This window comes from Pantherophis guttatus, chromosome 2, assembly GCF_059756535.1.
Source record: "Pantherophis guttatus breed Tessera chromosome 2, ASM5975653v1, whole genome shotgun sequence".
Classification (NCBI taxonomy): Eukaryota; Metazoa; Chordata; class Lepidosauria; order Squamata; family Colubridae; genus Pantherophis; species Pantherophis guttatus.
In genome coordinates this window covers 267,066,991-267,085,523 of record NC_142064.1, presented here as the reverse complement: position 1 = coordinate 267,085,523, position 18,533 = coordinate 267,066,991, and the positions used below count along the sequence as shown (strand labels likewise).

General features: G+C 42.4%; 3 protein-coding genes across 7 annotated transcripts in view; all 3 read right to left on the bottom strand.

Annotated features, from left to right (window-relative positions):
* LOC148115802 (uncharacterized) overlaps positions 1–14,651 on the bottom strand; it is a 32,719-nt gene extending 18,068 nt beyond the window's left edge. Inside the window, exon 1 of the mRNA XM_087884329.1 lies at positions 14,534–14,651. The gene's annotated coding sequence lies outside the window, so the exon portion shown is untranslated. The remainder of the gene's footprint in view (positions 1–14,533) is intronic.
* The window catches only part of LOC132711728 (uncharacterized), a 43,937-nt gene that overhangs the window by 9,227 nt on the left and 16,177 nt on the right, over positions 1–18,533 (bottom strand). The window contains exon 1 of one of the 5 annotated variants that reach the window (XM_087884176.1): positions 17,003–17,879. The exons of 1 other annotated variant lie outside the window; for it this stretch is intronic. In XM_087884176.1, coding sequence (XP_087740302.1) covers positions 17,003–17,115 — 113 coding nt within the window. In that variant the 5' untranslated portion in view covers positions 17,116–17,879. Of the gene's footprint in view, positions 1–12,589; positions 13,083–14,533; positions 14,625–17,002; positions 17,880–18,533 lie in introns of those variants that run through there. 3 more of the 5 variants (XM_087884177.1, XM_087884178.1, XM_087884175.1) reach the window with 3 other exon arrangements.
* Positions 13,334–14,294, bottom strand: LOC148115803 (uncharacterized). The gene is given in 3 exon segments (XM_087888240.1): positions 13,334–13,893; positions 13,896–13,990; positions 14,221–14,294. Coding segments are annotated over 3 exon segments (729 nt in total).

Sequence of the window (18,533 nt, the reverse complement as noted above, 5' to 3'; positions counted from 1 at the left end):
TGGAAGTAAAAAAGATGAGATTTCTTCTTAGCTCAACCAGTGTAAGACTAGCATAAAGCTAGCACTGCTGGCGCTAAGGAGAAATCATGTCTATTTTGCTTCCATTGCAATCCTTTCCTTTCCAGCCAGCATAAGCTCCTACAATTTCTTCTTAGTTCCACCAGCACTAATTTTATGGTGGCAGCGCTAAAAAGAGATCCTAGTGGTTTACCCTGGCTGGGGAGGAGAATATTGCCATGGAAACAAAAGAGATCGGATTTCTTCTTCTCTCTATCAGCGCTAGGTTTACTCTAGTCTTTTACTGGTAGAGCAAAGAAGAAACCCCATCACTTTTGTTTCCGTGCCAGTCCTTTCCCCTCCACAGCCAGGGTAGACCACTATATCTTCTTAGTGCCAGCAGCATAAAACTAGCACCGGCAGAGCTAAGAAGTAATCGTAGCTAAGAAGAAATCATAGCTAAGAAGAAATCATAGTAGTTTAGGCTGGCTGAGGCGAAAGGATTGCCATGGAAACAAAAGAGATTGGATTTCTTCTTCTTGATTGTGCCACGTGGCCCACCGAGGGAATGGCCTTCTCTACTCTGACTTCCTGAGCTCATCAAAATGTAAGTAAGCAAATGGTGATGGGGTGGAGTATGGAGAAGGCCCATAGGGCTTTGGGGAAACCAAGGGGCATAGGCAAAGTGTGCGGTATCCTAGACTCAAAGAGAAGGGTTAAGTGGGATGTGACAGCTCCTCTTCCAATACACTTGAGGATCTGTCACAAAGAAGAGAGGATTGACTTATTCTCTAGGGCACCAGAGGGTAGGACAAGAAGTAATGGGTGGAAGCTTGTCAAAGAGAGATCCACCCTAGAAGTGAGGAGAAATTTTCTGATGGTGAGAAGAATTAATCAATGGAATATCTTGACTCTTGGGAGTTGTGGGTGTTCCATCATTGGAGATTTTCAAAAATAGATTGGACAACCATTTGATAGATGGCATAAGGTCCCCTGCCTTGGGCAGGGAGTTAGACTTGAAGACCTTCAAGGTCCCTTCCGAGGGCTCAGGGGAGGGGCGGGGGTGGTGGCGGCCATTATTAAGGAAAGTCTTTGTCTGAAGGAGGCCACTGTTCCGCAGATAGCCGGATGTGAAGTGCGGTCGTGGGGTACAGATGGGTTGGTTGACTACGTACCTGGCTCCCTGCCACATGGCAATAACCCTGCCTGAGCTGCTTGACGTAATAGCCGGGGTGGCGGTGGATACCCCCAGACTTATGGTCATGGGGGACTTCAACCTGCCATCCATCGGTGAAACGTCGGGGATAGCTCGGGAGTTCATGGCTTCCATGGCAGCCATGGACCTGACCCAGTTAGTTCCAGGCCCAACTCACATGGGGGGACACACTCTGGACCTGATTTTTGTCTCTGGTCAGTGGTTGAATGATCTAGTCATCAAACCCCTGTCATGGTCAGATCATTAACTTCTTCAACTAGACTTTCGAGCCGCTTCCCCTCGCCGCAGGGAGATGGAACCGCCTAGGTCCGTGATGGCGAACCTATGGCATGCGTGTCACAGGTGGCACGTGGAGCCATATTAGTGGGCACGTCAGCTCAGCTCTGGGGCGCATGCGCACGTCAGACAGCTGATTTTCGGGCCTTCTGGGCCCACCAGAAGTATGGAAACAGGCTGTTTCCTGCCTCTGGAGGGCCTGGGGGGGTGGGGAAGGCCCGTTTTTCTTTCTTACCAGCTCCAGATCCTCTCTATTTATCTGGGAAGAGTGAAAACAGTCTTTCCCTCTCCCTTGGAGGCCCTACGGAGGCTGAAAGGGCCCATTTCCCGACTCCCGGTGGGACAGGAAGTGATGTTTTTTTCTGTCCCCAGCCTCCAGAGCCTCCTAGGGAGGCTCCTAGAGACTCCTAGAGAGGCTCCTAGAGACTCCTAGAGAGGTTCTGGAGGCTGGGGACAGCAAAAAACATCACTTCCTGTCCCACCGAGAGTTGGGAAATGGGCCCTTTCAGCCTCCGTAGGGCCTCTAAGGGAGTGGGAAAGGCTGTTTTCGACCTTCCCAGATCCATAGAAAGGATCTGGAATCAGGTAAGAAAGAAAAACGGGCCTACCAGGCCATCATGTGCCAGGAGCGGGGGTGGGTGGGGTTGCATGTGCATGCGCGTGGGCACGTGCATGTGCGACCCTCCTCCCGCCCCCTTCTCCTGGCACGATTGGCAAAAAGGTTAGCCATCACTGGCCTAGGTGGTTCCGTCTCAGGTGCCTGATGGATCCTGATAGGTTCCTGACGGAGCTTGGGCCATTCCCTGAAGCTCTGGCTCATGGCTCGACTGAAGAGCTGGTGGCCGCCTGGGAAAAGGCGGCCGCTAGAGCTTTGGACTGAGTCGTGCCTTTGCGGCCTCTGACCTGATGCGGATCCCATCTAGCCCCCTGGTTCTCAGAGGAGCTGAGGGAGATGAAGCGCCAAAAAAGACGCCTAGAGAGTGATTGGAGGGTCAGCCGTTCCGAATCCGACCGAACACTGGTAATATCTCATATTAAGACCTACCTAGTGGCGATAAAAGGGGCAAAATCAAGCTATTTTTCTGCTCTTATTGCATCTGCAGAGAACCACCCAGCCACCCTGTTTAGGGTGACCTGCTCCCTCCTTCATGTGGAAGTGCAGGAAGACCCCTTGCAGGAGAAGGCTGAGGAATTTGCGCAATTCCTGCATGACAAAATCGCTCAGATTCGGGACTTCCTGTTTGCTGCTGGCCGCCGCCAGACGTTCCTTTGGGATCGTCAGCTTCCACTGCCTGTCAGAGCCGCCTTCACAACGGAACGGCGGCTCGAAAAAACTCCGTTCCCATGAGGAAACGGAGATAGAGCCGGCAGGGGTGGGTAGAACTCTCTGCAGAGTCCCAAAAGTTTTTCTTTTACTTTTGGGATGGAGCGGATGAGATGCCCCATATCCCCAGCCGTTGCTCCGGGCTTTGGGAGACCTCTGCTAATGCAGAGCCAGGCGTCAAAAGCAAGCTTGCGAATTTGACAGATTACTCAAAGAAAATGTGAGCTGGACCTGTAATACTGAAGCGCAAGTATTTTACTTATCTTTTAAAAATTACTTAAGAGAATAGAGGAAGAGAAAGAGGAAAAAAGTTTCTTTTTAAAATGGCGTCTGCCGCGGCTGGAGAAGAGTTTGAGAGGGAAAGTTCTTCCGTTTTTTATTATTACAATGTAGCGGAATAAATACCACTGGCTACATTTGTAGACAAAACTCCGCTCCTGTTTTTGTTTTTCTCTTTTTTCCCTGGAGGCTTGAGTGTTGCTGGCTGGAAGTCTTTTGTCTTGTTTTTTTTTTTTTTTCTTCTTCTAACAAAGCCTGCTTAGGCGGAAACATGGCACTGAGGCTTGTGAAGTCAGACAAACAAATAGGTGGGGGGGATTCCCCCACCAAGAATTTAAAGCAATATGTTTTAACTCTTCAGTCCCAGAAACCTGATTTTAATATAATAGAATTTCTCTTAGAGGAGATTGAAAGAAGGGATGAGATTGTGAATCAGCAACTTGAAAAATTTAAGCAGGAAACTAAGGAATTGGTGAAATCCAAGTTTGACTTTTTGCAGCAAAAAATTTTAAAATTGCCAGAATTCATGATTCGGTTGGATACAAATATTAATTTACTAGAGTCAAAAATGGATGAAATTCAAGATAAATTGGACAATAGAATTCAAAAAATTGAAAATGATTTGTTAAATATTCAGGATTATAGTTCAGAAGAAAAATTTAAAATGGATGCTGACCAAAAGTCTGGTAATGTAGAATATCTGGAACAGAGGATTCAAAAAGAGGTTCTAAAGATACAATATAATTTCACAGAATATGCAATAAGACTTCGAGGTTTGCAGGAAAATAACAGAGATGACTTAAGGAAAATATCTTCTGAATTTCTAGCTGGGATTTTAAAGATTCAACCTGAGGAAGTGTTTTGTAGGATTGACAGAGCTTATCGAATAAACTCTTGGACTGCCAAGCAAAGGCAATTGCCTAGAGATGTGGTAATCTATTTTTCAGATAAAGAAATTAGGAATAAAATTGTGCAAAATTCCTTCAATTCTAATTTGCAATTGTATGGAAGAAAGATTTGGATTTACAAGGAACTCCCACCTAAGATACTAATGGAAAGGAAGAAATTTGGCTTTTTGGTGTCTGAGTTAAAAAGGAGAAATATTCAATTCCGGTGGGACGTCCCAGTTGGTATTATATTGAGATATCAAGGAGAAAGATACCAGTTAAATACTGTTGAAAGGGCGGAAGAATTTTATCAAAATAGGTTGAAAATGAATTTAACGTCTTCAGATATAATACAGGATAAGCAGAAGGAGCTGGAACTAAAGACAGAGACTGTACCAGATAAATTGCCTTTGGATTTATCGGATACCCCAGCTGGATTATCTACAAATTTGAGAGAAGTGCCATCTGATTTTAACGTGATGATTTATCAAGGCAAGGACAAGCATGGAAACCAATTAGAGGATATACAACGGATAAAAAAGAAATGCGAGACACAAAAAATTAGGATGGAGGTCAAACCCACAAAAAAAAAGAAAACAAAAAAAGAAATAGGTTGTACAAAAATAGAAATTTCTAACCCAAGCAACAGTGAAGCCAGTGATTTTAAAATATGAATGATTATGTGAAAACATAGAGGAGGCGACATATTGGTCAATATCATCCTGAGGATAGTGGCAGATCTCTGCATTGCCGTAATTTTGGGACATGGAAAGAGCCTCAAATTGATGGTTTTGAATTATCTATTTTGAAACTTCTTTTTGTGTTGATAAATATATTATAATTATCTTGAATTATAAGGCAAGAGAATCACATTGGGACATGCAGAAGATCGGGTTGTTACCCAATACGATGATGGAAATTAATAATCCTGATGAAACCCACAATTATTATTATATGGAATACAATTATAATGTCACTCGGGTGGTTGTTTTTACTTTTATATATATAAGAAGATGTTTACTACTGATGGGGGCAGATATGATTGGAGATCTTGAATAAACTGTTGCATCCGCAAGCTATGTCACCCTATTATGGATGTTGGTTTTAATAATCCAGTGGAAAGACTTCAAGAAGATATTATATGGACTATAAATTTAAAGTTATTGTCTTTTCTTTTTTTATTTAGATATAATGGAATATATATATATATATATTTTTAAGTAGTGTGGGCAGTGAATTAAAGATATCAAGAATTGTTGTGTATGGTAAATTTGTAAGACAGTGGGTGAATAAGCTAGCTACAGACTGATTAGTTTAAGAAAAGGGATTTTTAAGTGATACATTTAGGGGAGTGGAGGAAATGGATAGAGTGGAATAAATGTTAAATTAGATTTTATGGGGAGCCCGCTTTGAAATGTTATTAAAGTAGGACTTATTGTATAGTTTTAAAGTGGAAGGTGGTTTTGAATTGTTGCAATAATGCATAGATATAAAACACTATTATGCTAAATTAGAGTTATTTTATAATAGTTATAGTATAATGTGTTTGTTTTTTTTTGTTTTGTTTTTTTTTCTCTTCTTCTTTTCTGAAATGTATGGATAAAGGGGGATTTATAATATTTTTAGTAAGTAAAGGTCAGTATTTTGAGGAGGGAGTAAGTAATCTGTTATGAATTAGGGTTTTTTTTTGTTACGAAGAAGTCACAGGGGGGGAAGGGTGGGGAGGGGGGGTTAGGGAGGGGGGGGAGGGGGGGGAAAAAGGGGGAAAAATTTGTATTTGAAAACCTTTTCAATAAAAAAAAAAAAAAAATCGCTCAGATTCGGGAAGGCTTGGACTCCGATTGGGTTGTTGAGAGTGTGGTGGCGCAGCAACTTCCTCGGTACCTGGATGAAACTGTCTATCTGGATCCGTTCCAGTCGGGCTTCAGACCGGGATACAGCACGGAAACGGCATTGGTCGCATTGGTAGATGATTTCTGGAGGGCTCGGGACGGGATGTTCCTCTGTCCTAGTCCTATTGGACCTCTCAGCCTCTTTTGATACCATCGACCATGGTATCATGCTGCGACGGCTGGAGGGGTTAGGAGTGGGGGGCACCGTGTTGCGGTGGTTCTCCTCCTTCCTCTCCAGCCGGACACAGTCTGTGTTGGCAGGGGGACAGAGGTTGACCTCGAGGTGCCTTATGTATGGAGTGTTGCAAGGGTCGGTCCTCTCGCCCTTTCTGTTCAACATTTATGTGAAGCCACTGGGTGAGATCATCCGTGGTTTGGGGGTCCTTTGAGACCGCCAGCCCCGTCGCTCGTAAAGAGCCGCCTTTACATCTGAAAGGCAGCTCGAAAAACTCCATTTCCTTAAGGAAATGTGAGACAGAGCAGGCGAGGGCCCTCTGCGATGTCCCCAGAGTTTTTGTTTTACTCTTGGGGACGAAGCAGGATGAGGCTCCCTCTTTTCCTCGCCGCTGCTCCGGGCTTCGGGAGAACTCTGCTTTTTGCAGAGCTAGGCGACAGGACCAAGCCATTTACTGAGAATTAACAGATTGTTTAAACAAAGAGGATGAGATCTGGACTCTGGACCCTAAATCGCAAGTATTTCTAACAATTTTATAAGCGATTTTAAAAGCGAAGGAAAAAAAGTTTAAAATGGCGACTAGCTGAGGCTTGAGAAGAAGAAAGCTGAAAGTGAAAGTCCTTCCGCCTGAATAGTTTAACAAGCTACAAAGTAGCAGAAATAATAGCGCTGGCTAGAATTGAAAAGAAAAATTTCTACTTTATGTTTCTTTCTTCTTGGAGATTTGATATTGATATTGTCTGGAGAGAAGTCCTTTTCTTTAAAAAGAGTTTGTCTGTGTGGCAGGATGGCGTCTAAACTAACAAAGCCAGACAAACAAGCAGCGGGGGGTGGGGTCCCCCATTTACAAACCATGTGAACAAGTTTCGAACTTGCAGACTCAGAAGAATGGTTTTAACCTAAAAGAATTTGTTTTGGAGGAAATGGCAAGACATGACGAGATTGTGAACCAGAATCTTGAAAAATTTAGGCAGGAAATTAAGGAATTGATACAACTAAAGTATGATAATTTGCAACGAAAGATTGTAACAGTGGTCAATGCTTTTTCAGAAATAGTTATAAAGATGGATACAGATATCAAGTTATTAGAGTCTAAAATGGAGAAAGTTGATAATAAGATTCATAATTTGGATAATAAAATACAAAGAATTGAAAATGATTTGATAAATACTCAAGATAATAGTTCAGAAGTAAAGTCTAAAAAGGAAGCTGATCACGAGACTCACAATGCAGATAATATAAAACAAGGGATTGAAAAAGAAGTTACAATGATGCAATACAGGCTCACGGAATTTGCGGTTAGAATGAGAGGATTACAGGAAGATAATAGAGTTGATTTAAGAAAAATATCTGCTGCAGTTCTGGCTGAGATTTTAAAGGTTCATCCTGAAGAGGTATCTTGTAAGATTGACAAGGCCTATAGAGTAAATTCTTGGATTGCAAAGCAAAGGCAATTGCCTAGAGATGTGGTGATTTACTTCACAGATAAAGGAATAACAAATGATATTGTGCAAAAATCCTTTAATTCTACTCTAGAACTGAATGGAAGAAAGATTTGGATATATAAAGAGTTGCCACCCAAGATGTTAAAAGATAGAAAGAAATTTGGATTTTTGGTTACTGAGCTAAAAAAACAAAACATCTCATTCAGGTGGGATGCTCCAGTTGGTATAATATTGAGATATCAAGGAGAAAGATATCAACTAAATACTGTTGAAAAAGCGGAAGAATTTTACTATAAGGTTCTCAAAATGGGTTCAACATCTCCATGTGTAATACATGAGTGGAATAAAGAAAAGCAAAATCAACAAGAGATAGAAATTCATGATAAACAGATGGAGGTGGAGGTAATGGAAAAACAACAAGTTACAGAGGTCTTTGTAGATGAGCCGCTTCTGGATTCTCCTTCAGAGGTCTCAGCTGGACTATTTATAAATACAAGAGAGGCGGCTTTGGATTCTAATGTGATGACTTATCAAGTTACAGACCAGCATGGAAATCAATCAGTTGATATACAACTCATAGAAAGGAAACCAGAATGGAGATTTAAGCCACAAAAGCAAAATCAACAAGATCAAGTTATAGATCAGCATGGAAACCAAACAGTTGATATACAACTTATAGAAAGGAAACCAGGATCGAGATCTAAGCCACAAAAAGTCAAGAAAAGAAGAAGCAGGTCCTATAAAAATAAAAACTTTTAGACTAAACAACAGTGTAATGCCAGTTATCTAAGAGATGATTGAATACATGAAAATATAGCTGAGGCAAAGTATTGGTTTATATTATCTTGAGGAGAGTGACAGACCTCTGCAGTGCTGTACTTTTGGGATGTGAAAATGGCCTTAAACTGAGTGGATTGGAACTATCTACTTTGGATTCTTTGATAAATGTATTACATTTATGCTGAGCTACAAGGCAAGAGAGGTATGGGATTGGGGCACGCAGAAGATCTGGTTGTTACCCTATTACGATGGTTGGAATTAATAATTTAGATGAAAGACATTACAATAGACACTATATGGAATATAAATATAAAGTCACTCAGGTGGTTTTTTTTATATATGAAAACATTTACTATTGATGGGGGCAGATGGTTATTGAAGATACTGAACATACTGTTGGAATTAGGATGTGATGTTACCCTAATATGGGTAATGGAATTAACAATCCAGCTGAAAGACATTACAGAAGATATCATATGGATTACAAGCTTAAAGTCATTTGAGGATTTTATTTATATAAGGGAATATCTCTTAGTGGTGTGGGCAGAAGAATAAAGATATTAAAAATATTATGCATGGTAGTCCTGTAGGAAAGTGGGTGGAGACAGGTTAGCTTATTGATTGTTTAGTTTAAGAAAAGGGATATTATGTTTAGATATGAATATATGTAAAAGATTTGAGTTAAGAGATACATGTATGGGGGTGGAGGAAATGGGCAGACTATGAGTTGAATAAATGTTAAATTAGGATTTATTATATAGTCTTATAGCTGAAGGTTGCTTTGAAATGTTATATTAATATATGTAAAAGATTTGAATTAAGAGATATATGTATGGGGGAGGAGGAAAAGGGTAGATTATGAATAGAAATTGTTAAACTGGGGGATATAATAATATTATTATGCTAAATTAGGAGTTATTATATAATGTTACAGTTGAATGTTATTTTGAAATGTATAGTAGAAAGAAAGGGTCAGCGTATGGGGGGTGGAGCAAAGGGATGGTAAAGTATTATATAATCTGTTATGAATTTGGGTTTTATTTTGGAGAAGCCACAGGGGGAGGGGAGGGGGAGGGGGGGTTATGGAGGAGGGGGGGGAAAAGGGGGGGAAAATTTGTATTTGAAAAACTTTTTCAATTAAAAAAAAAAACATTTATGTGAAGCCACTGGGTGAGATCATCCGTGGTTTTGGGGTGGAGTGTACGCTGAGTGTCATCAGCGTATGCCTGTACGCTGATAACACTCAGCTGTACATTTCCACCCCAGACCACCCCAATGATGCTCTTAACGTAATGTCTCGCTGCCGAGGGCCGTGGGGATCTGGATGGGGAGAAACAGGCTCAGACTCAACCCCTCCAAGACTGAGTGGCTATGGCTTCCGGTGTCTTGATATAGCCAGCTGGTTCCATCGCTGGCTATTGGGGGTAAAACTCTGGCCCCCTCGGAGAGGGCGCCCAGTCTTGGTGTCCTCCTGGATGCACAGCTGTCCTTAGAAGAACATATGACAGCTGTGGCCAGGGGGGCTTTTGATCAGGTTCGCCTGGTGCGCCAGTTGCGCCCCTTTCTGGATCGGGACACCCTACGCACGGTCACTCACGCCCTCGTCATGTCCCGTCTGGATTACTGTAACGCTCTCTACATGGGGCTCCCCTTGAAGAGCACTCGGAGGCTCCAACTGGTCCAGAATGCGGCCACGTGGGTGATTATGGGTACGACTAGGCGCACCCATGTGACACCTCTCCTGAGCGAGCTGCACTGCTCCCAGTGGTCTTCTGGGTGCAGTTCAAGGTCTTGGTTACCACCTTTAAAGCGCTCCATGGTTTAGGACCCAGATATCTACGGGACCGCCTTCTGCCACCAATAGCCTCCCATCGACCAACACGCTCCCACAGAGGGGCTCCTCAGGGTGCCGTTGGCCAAACAATGTAGGCTGGCGACTCCCAGGGGGAGAGCCTTCTCTGTGGGGGCACCCACCCTCTGGAATACACTACCCCCTGGGATACGTATGATACCCCATTTTCTAACCTTTCTTGCCACAGTTGTTAATCTGGCTTTCCCACTAACTTTGCTTGTCAGAAGCTTGCAAAAGGTGATCACATGACCCTGGGACACTGCAACTGTCATAAATACGAGCCAGTGGCCAAGGATCTGAATTTTGGTCACGTGACCACTGAGATGCTGCAACAGCTGCAAGTGTGAAAAACGGTCATTACTCAGTTTTTTCAGTGCTGCTCAAACTTCAAATGGTCACTAAAAAAATGGTTGTAAGTCAAGGAATACCTGTGTGCAGAAGTAGCTTGTTTGCTAACAATGAAATATTGAGCCATAGAAATGGGAAAAGTGAAGCTCTTTCAACATGAAACTGGGGATGAGATTAAGTCCTGTCCCCAAACAGCTACTGGGCATGTGGGTACAGTGGTTAGAGGAATGCAGTTAAGAGTCTGAAGCCATGGTCTTGCGTTATCTAGTAGCAAGGAACAGGATACGGTCGGGGCATAGAAGGCCAATGCAAAAGGGATTTGGCCCCTCTTACAAACTGTCCAGAAAATCCTTGGTTTTTTAAGAGCTTCAGGAAAGATTTATTAAAAATAGTGGCAGAAAATTGGAGCCGAACAATCGAAGGAAGTGCTTTCAGATGCAGCAAAGGTCATTTTCTTCTAGCTTAAGAGAAGATAATAACTGCAACAACCAAGAAAAAATGGAGCTTCCAGACTCAGGAACTGCATCCAGGTAGTCCTCGACTTACAACAATTCATTTAGTGACCGAAGTTACAACTGCACTGAAAAAAGTGACTTACCACCGTTTTTCACACCTACAACCATTACAGCATCCCCAAGGTCATGTGATCAAAATTCAGATGCTTGGCAACTGACTCATCTTTATGATGGTTGCAGTGTCTTCCCCTTTTGTGACCGTCTGACAAGCAAAGTCAACAGGAAAGCCAGATTCACTTAACCAGGTTACTAACTTAACCACTGCAATGATTCACTTAACCACTGTGGCAAGAAAGGTCATAAAATGGGGGGGGGATGACACTCACTTTACAAAAGTTTCACTTGGCAACATAAATTCTGGGCTCAAGTGTTTTCGCAAGTCCAAGACTATCTGTTATCTCCCAAGAACAATTTCACGAGTGGGAAAATAGATTTCTCTTTTAAAAGCTGCATTCTGACCATTTGTGCTTTTGGAAGACTGGGGCTGGCAGAGAAGAGAAATCAGAGGCTGGAAGTCCTCAGTTTTACTTTTAGCCTTCAGAAGTTGTGGGAGCTTCATCACTGGAAGCTTTCAAGGGGAGACTGGATTGCCATCCATCGGAAATGATACAGGCTCTCCTGTTTGAGCAGGGGGTTGGACTAAGAGTAACAGAGTTGGAAGGGACCTTGGAGGTCATCTAGTCCAATCCCCTGCTCACAGGAGACCTATACTAGGGATTCGAACCGCCGAACTGCCGACCTTTGTGATCGACAAACTCAGTGTCTTAGCCATTGAGCCACCTAGTCAGGCTAAATAAGTAGATGACCTCCATCTTCCTTTCCAACTCTTGTTATTCTGTTAATCCGAGGCTTTGGTGAACAGGATAATATAAAGTTAAATGAGGGATAAGATCAAAAAGAAATAGAAACTCAGATGACACCAGAGTAAATGGAAAAGGGGGTTGGGGGAGGGGGAAGAAAGAAGATTATAAATATAAATGTACAATTCTGAAATGATAGATTGGGTAAAATGGGAAAGAAATTGAAAAGAAAGTATAGATTATTAGAAAACTGGAGTTGCTCAGACACCAAATAAGAGAAATATTGCACAACAAAGGAGAAAGAAAGGAAAGAGGAGGAGAGGGAGAGAGAGGAATGCAAGAAAGGGAACAAGAGCAGGAGAGAAGGTGAAAAAGAGGGAAAAGAGGGGAGGAGTGGGGGAGAGGAAGGGGAAGTATAGGGGAGGAGAGGAGAGGAAGAGGAAGAAAGTAGAAGAGGAAAGGAGGGAGGGAGGGAGGAGAAAGAAAGGTTTGTTCTGAAAAGAGGGAAAAGAGAGGGTAGAAGAGCAACCACAAATGTGATTAAAATCTTATTTTTATGCTTTCATTAGAATATATATATATATATATATATATATATATATATATATATATATATATATATATATATATATATATATGAGATCAATTATGGATAAGAGAATGTACATTTACAATATGTGTATAAGGAATAAAAATAAAAAACTTTTTTCAAAAAAAATAAATAAATGTGCATCGGTTGGCAGCATCCAAACCAAATAGCCCAACTGGCTTCTGGCCTCTCCTCCAACTTGCCCTCAACTCACCTTCCAGCTGATGCTTCAACTTTTAGAGGAGCCCAAAAGCCGCTCTGCAAGCCACCTTCCACCCATGAGGGATCCGGTACAGGAAGTTCCTCTGGGCTTCTCTTCTTCCTCATTCCTTTCTAGCAATACAGTATTTGATGGTTTTAACTCCTTTAAGGATCAACCACAGATGCAGCTACTGTATTGACGGCTTTGTAGTCGCAGAAGTGACCGCCATCTCCCGACAGGAGGCGAAAAACACACTTGTCCCGTCTCTGCCTAAGGCATTTGCAAGATGTTGTCACTGATTATATGCTATCAAGTTGTTTTAGACTCCTAGCAACCTATCTTTGCAACCGAGCCAAGTAAAATAGTGAAATGTGAAGCTACTTAAGCTTCTGAAGATGAGCTACATGCTGAGCCCTAAATTTCATGAAGTTCTTACAGAATTACAGAGAAAGAGATGGAAGGGACCAACTCTCCAAGCAGGAGAACCTATATCATTCCGGACAAATGGCTCTCCAATCTCCTCTTAAAAGCCTCCACTGATGGAACAACCACAGGTTGAGAGGCAATTTGTTCCACTGATCAATTGTTCTCACTGACAATTTCTTCTTAATTGTAGGTTGGAATTTTTAAAAAAATAATTCTCCCTCTGTTACTTTTTGTCCTACATTCAGGCCCTTTGGGGAATAGGTCGACCCCATTTTCTGCGTCAGCCCCTCAACTATTGAAAGACTGCTCAGCGCTCCGAAAATAAATGTGTTAAGAAATGATGGTAAATTTTGAAGATGATGGCACAAAAATGTTATACCCAGATGTACATGGATTGATTTTAAAAAATTCAGGACATTCAAAGGGTTTCTCTCCTGTGTGAGTCCTCTGGTGTTTCACCAGGCTGGAATTCTCACTGAAACCTTTCCCACAATCAGGACATTCAAAAGGCTTCTCTCCTGTGTGAGTTCTCTGGTGGCCAATGAGATGGGAACTCTGACTGAAACTTTTCCCACACTCAGGACATTCAAAGGGTTTCTTTCCTGTGTGAATCCTCTGGTGTATCACCAGGTAGGAATTCTGACTGAAGCTTTTCCCACATTCAGGACACTCAAAGGGTTTCTCTCCTGTGTGGGTCCTCTGGTGTATCACCAGGTGGGAATTTGCTGTGTAACGTTTCCCACAATCTGGACACTCATATGGTTTCTCCCTCGTGTGAGTCCTCTGATATATCACAAAGTTGCCATGCTTGCAAAAGCATTTACCACATTGGGAGCAGTTGTAGGGCATCTCTCCTATGAGGATCCTTCTGTGAATTGCAAGGGAGCTATTCTAACTAAAGTTTTGCCACATTCAGACTATTTATATGGCTTTTGTTCAGTGTATTTTTTAAAAAAAATTGATTTATATGCCGCCCTTCTCCGGAGACTCAGGGCGGTTTACAATGCATTAAGCAATAGCCTTCATACTTTTGTATATTTATACAAAGTCATCTTATTGCCCCCGCAAACTGGGTCCTCATTTCACCTACCTTAGAAAGGATGGAAGGCTGAGTCAACCTTGAGCCTTGGATAGATTTGAACCAGCAGTAAATTGCAGGCAGCTGTGTTAATAACAGGGTGCATAGACCACTGTACTATCAAGGCTCTATCAAGTACAGATCTTCTTGTGATTTGAACTCTTTACTTTTCCCACAATAGGCACATATATGGAGCTTTTCCATCAGTGACATTCTTGAGGAGGTCAATATTATGTGTGATTCCTTATTTTGTTGGTGTCTGCATTACTGGCTGCTATATGTGACTATCCAATTGACATTTTCTTCCCCACTGGTTTCCAGATATTTCCCTCTTTTTCTGAATGGAAAAATGATCTCCTTTGACCTTTTCAAGTAACGTATTCTTAAATTCTATATAATCTACTTTTTCCAGCTGCAAATCTCTTCATGATTTTCTCTTTTCTGTCTCTTACCAGCTGATGAAGTAGACGAATTCTGTGGTTTTCTGAAGGAAATAGAACATATTTTTATTTCTGCTTCAATTTGCTTTGCTTTTCAATGTTGCTTGTTATTCTCAGTTGTCCAGTGTGTTCATGTTGGCATCCTCTTTGTCTGTAAGATTCAACAGAAAGTGTAAGTTTTATTGTTTATGAAAGGGTTGCAGAAGATGTGAAAAAAAGTACAGGTAATCCTTTAGGTACGACTGGCCATTCAACAAATTTCTGAAGTTACAACACTCCCCCAAATGCTAAATATGAATCTGCTCCAAAGTTGAATTTTTGCAGCGCCTCCCACCCCGAGGTCCTTGACTCCTTCACTGCAGAAATGCTGCAGCATACCCACTCACCTATTTCCCTTCCATCTTGCCCAGTCAGTCATCACAATCCCCCAGACCCCAGTATTTTGGAATGCTTTGCAATATACTATGCATTCCTCCCCAACCCCACTCCCCCATCACCATTCACTTACTAAATTTCTTACAAGCTCAGGAAGTCAGCTGGGCCACGTGGCATAATCAAGAAGAAGAAATATAAACTCTTTTCTTTCCATGCCAATCCTTTCACTCCAGCCAGTATAAATCGTTAGTGATTTACGCTGGCTAAGGAGGAAAGGATTGCCATGGAAGCAAAAGTGATGAGATTTATTCTTTGCTCTACCAGCACAACACTAAGGTAAAGCTAGTGCTAGCGGGGCTAAGAAGAAATCATGCCTATTTTGCTTCCGTTGTAATCCTTTTCTTTTCTGTTAGCATAAACTACTACGATTTCTTCTTAGCAACACCGGCACTAGTTTTATGCTGGCGAAGAGATCTAAGAAGATATTGTTGTGGTTTACCCTGTCTGGGGAGGAAAGGATTGCCATGGAAACAAGAGATCAGATGTCTTCTTTGCTCTATCAGCGCTAGCTTTACACTAGTCTTAGGCTGGTAGAGCAAAGAAGAAATCCCATCTCAAGGTTTGCAATAGCAAAGTCCAGACTTCACCCCAATTGAAATGCTGTGGTGGGACCTCTAAAGAGCTGGGCATAAACAAATGCCCACAAACCGCAATGAACTGAAACAATGTTGTAAAGAAGAGTGGGCCAAAATTCCTCTGCAACAATGCAAGAGACCGTTTTTGGTCATACAGAAAACAATTCCTTGAAGTTATTGCTGCTAAAGGTGGCTCTATAAGATATTGAATCATAGGGTGTTAGTTTTCACACGTGGCTCCTCCATTTTGGCTCTCCTTTGGTAAAATACATGGTGACCAGTGGTGGGTTGCTACCGGTTCGGCCCAGTTCGCCTGAGCCAGTAGTAGCGGTGGCAGGAGGCTCCACCCACCCGCCCGGACCTCATCAAATATGCTCTGTGCATGCGCAGAAGTGGTGAGTGTGCATGAACCGGTAGCAAAGGTAAGTGAAACCCACCACTAATGGTTACGTGATGTAATATGTCATGTGTTGTTGTTCATCTGAAGTTGTATTCACCGATTTTTAAGAGTGTACAGACCAGATGATTTTTAGTATGTCCTGATACATAAAACCATACCACTCAAAGAGGGTGTACTTTGTTTTTCACATGACTGAATATCTAGAAGCACTGGGGATAGATTATCCAACTGCAGAGAGAATTACATTTATACCTACAAATGTATATATGTGAAAAATCCATGTTTTCAGCCTGAAAAATGTCCCAAAATGGTTACAATTAAACCTTCTGAGCTAAATTTAGAGATGTGGGGGCTTTAACTGATGAAATGATGCCTAAAGCCTCTGCAAAATTTGAAACACCAGTTATACCGATGGAAGTCCTCAGCTCCAGATAAGAAAATACTGTCCTCCTGTCCACAATTCCTCTGGTGACATCCCCTTTCAAGGAGTCCTCACATTTGGGACTGGGATCTGTGTCACTAAGCAGTCTGATCATGAAGCATGATGTCACATAACTGCCAACTTACATCTGTTCCTGTGGAGTTGTTAAGCAAACCACTGTGGGTTGTTAAAGGCAGTTTCACATGACTGTCACTTGCAATTTCTTGCCATCATCATCCTCACTAACTTTGCCTATGAGAAACAAGCTGGGAAGGTCAAAAATGGGGATCATGATGGTGGGATGTTGCGACCATCTTAAATGTGCATCTGTTATATTCATAACTGTGCGTGGAAATCAACTGAGGCGAGACTAGCTCCATACAACTAGATTTATTGCTAACATCACAAGTAACCAGAACGCTTCAGAAAACACTTAACCCTGCTATTTATACATTGGCTGTCAGAAGAAGCTAACCAATAATAAACACTTGTGCTTCCCTCCAAGAGAGCTGTCATTTCCATAGCCAATCAGAAACGCCTCCTGGTTGCTGGCAGCAACGGGGCAGAGGACGCTACACATCGGTTGCCAGCATCCAAACCAAATAGCCCAACTGGCTTCTGGCCTCTCCTCCAACTTGCCCTCAACTCACCTTCCAGCTGATGCTTCAACTTCTGGAAGAGCCCAAAAGCCGCTCTGCAAGCCACCTTCCATCCATGAGTGATCCGGTACAGAAGTTCCTCTGTGCTTCTCTTCTTCCTCCATCCTTTCTAGCAATACAGTACTTGATGGTTTTAACTCCTTTAAGGATCAACCACAGATGCAGCTACTCTATTGACGGCTTTGTAGGCACAGAAGTGACCGCCATCTCCCGACAGGAGGCGAAAAAACACGCTTGTCCCGTCTCTGCCTAAGGCGTTTGCAAAATGTTGTCACTGATTATATGCTATCAAGTTGTTTTAGACTCCTAGCATCCTATCTTTGCAAAAGAGCCAATTAAAAGAGTGAATTGTGAAGCTACTTAAGCTTCTGAAGATCAGCTACATGCTGAGCCCTAAATGTTCATGAAGTTCTTACAGAATTACAGAGTAAGAGTTGGAAGGGACCAACTCTTCAAGCAGGAGAACCTATATCATTCCAGTCAAATGGCTCTCCAGTCTCCTCTTAAAAGCCTCCACTGATGGAACAACCACAGGTTATGGAGGCAATTTGTTCCACTGATTAATTGTTCTTAGTGACAATTTCTTCTTAATTCTAGGTTGGATTTTTTTTAAAATAATTCTCCCTCTGTTACTTTTTGTCCTAGACACAGAACTGCGACAACACCAAGCCTGTGACTTACAGATAGTCCTCGCCTTACGACCAGCCATTTAGCAACCATTCAAAAAACAACTTATGACCCAGATTTGAACTTCTGAGGACTGGGGGGAGGGGCTCCACCCAGGGTCACAGGACATTTTGGGTGCTTGGCAACCAGCCTGCAGTTGTGGCCTTTCATAGCATCCTGCAATCACATGACCATGATGTACATTTTTGCCAGAAACCCATGCTTATATCCCTAGTGAACAATGGGTTTGCTTAATGATTGTAGCACTGCCGTGTTTGAATGAAATTGAATCAACTGGGTAGGGAATCTATGAGTCACCAGAAAAAGGGATATGCAGAAGTAAACTCAAGTGCCCCACTGACCACTCAGTAACAGTAACAAAGTTGGAAGGGACCTTGGAGGTCATCTAGTCCAACCCCCTGCTCACACAGGAGACCTATACTACGGTTCGAACCACCGAACTGCCGACCTTTCTAATCGACAAGCTCAGTGTCTTAGCCACTGAGCCATCTAGTCAGGCTGAGCCACCTAGTCAGGCTGTTTGTTTTACAATTGTTGCATGCGCTTAACAACTGCCACCAAATAGGTTGTAGAATTGGGCACATTGTGTGGTGACCCATTAATGACCATCATGATTTAGGACTGTAATTGCAGGCTAAATTACAGTTGTAAATTAAGGATTACCTGCATTTCCAATGTTGGTTTAATCCTGGTCATTGAAAAGCTACCCAGGTGTTAAGATCTTAACAGTGTATCTGGAAAGGAACTAAGCTAATACAGGCAGTCCTCCACTTATAAGTTCATTTGCTGACTGTTCAAAGTTAGGATGACACTGAAAAAAGTGACTTATGACCAT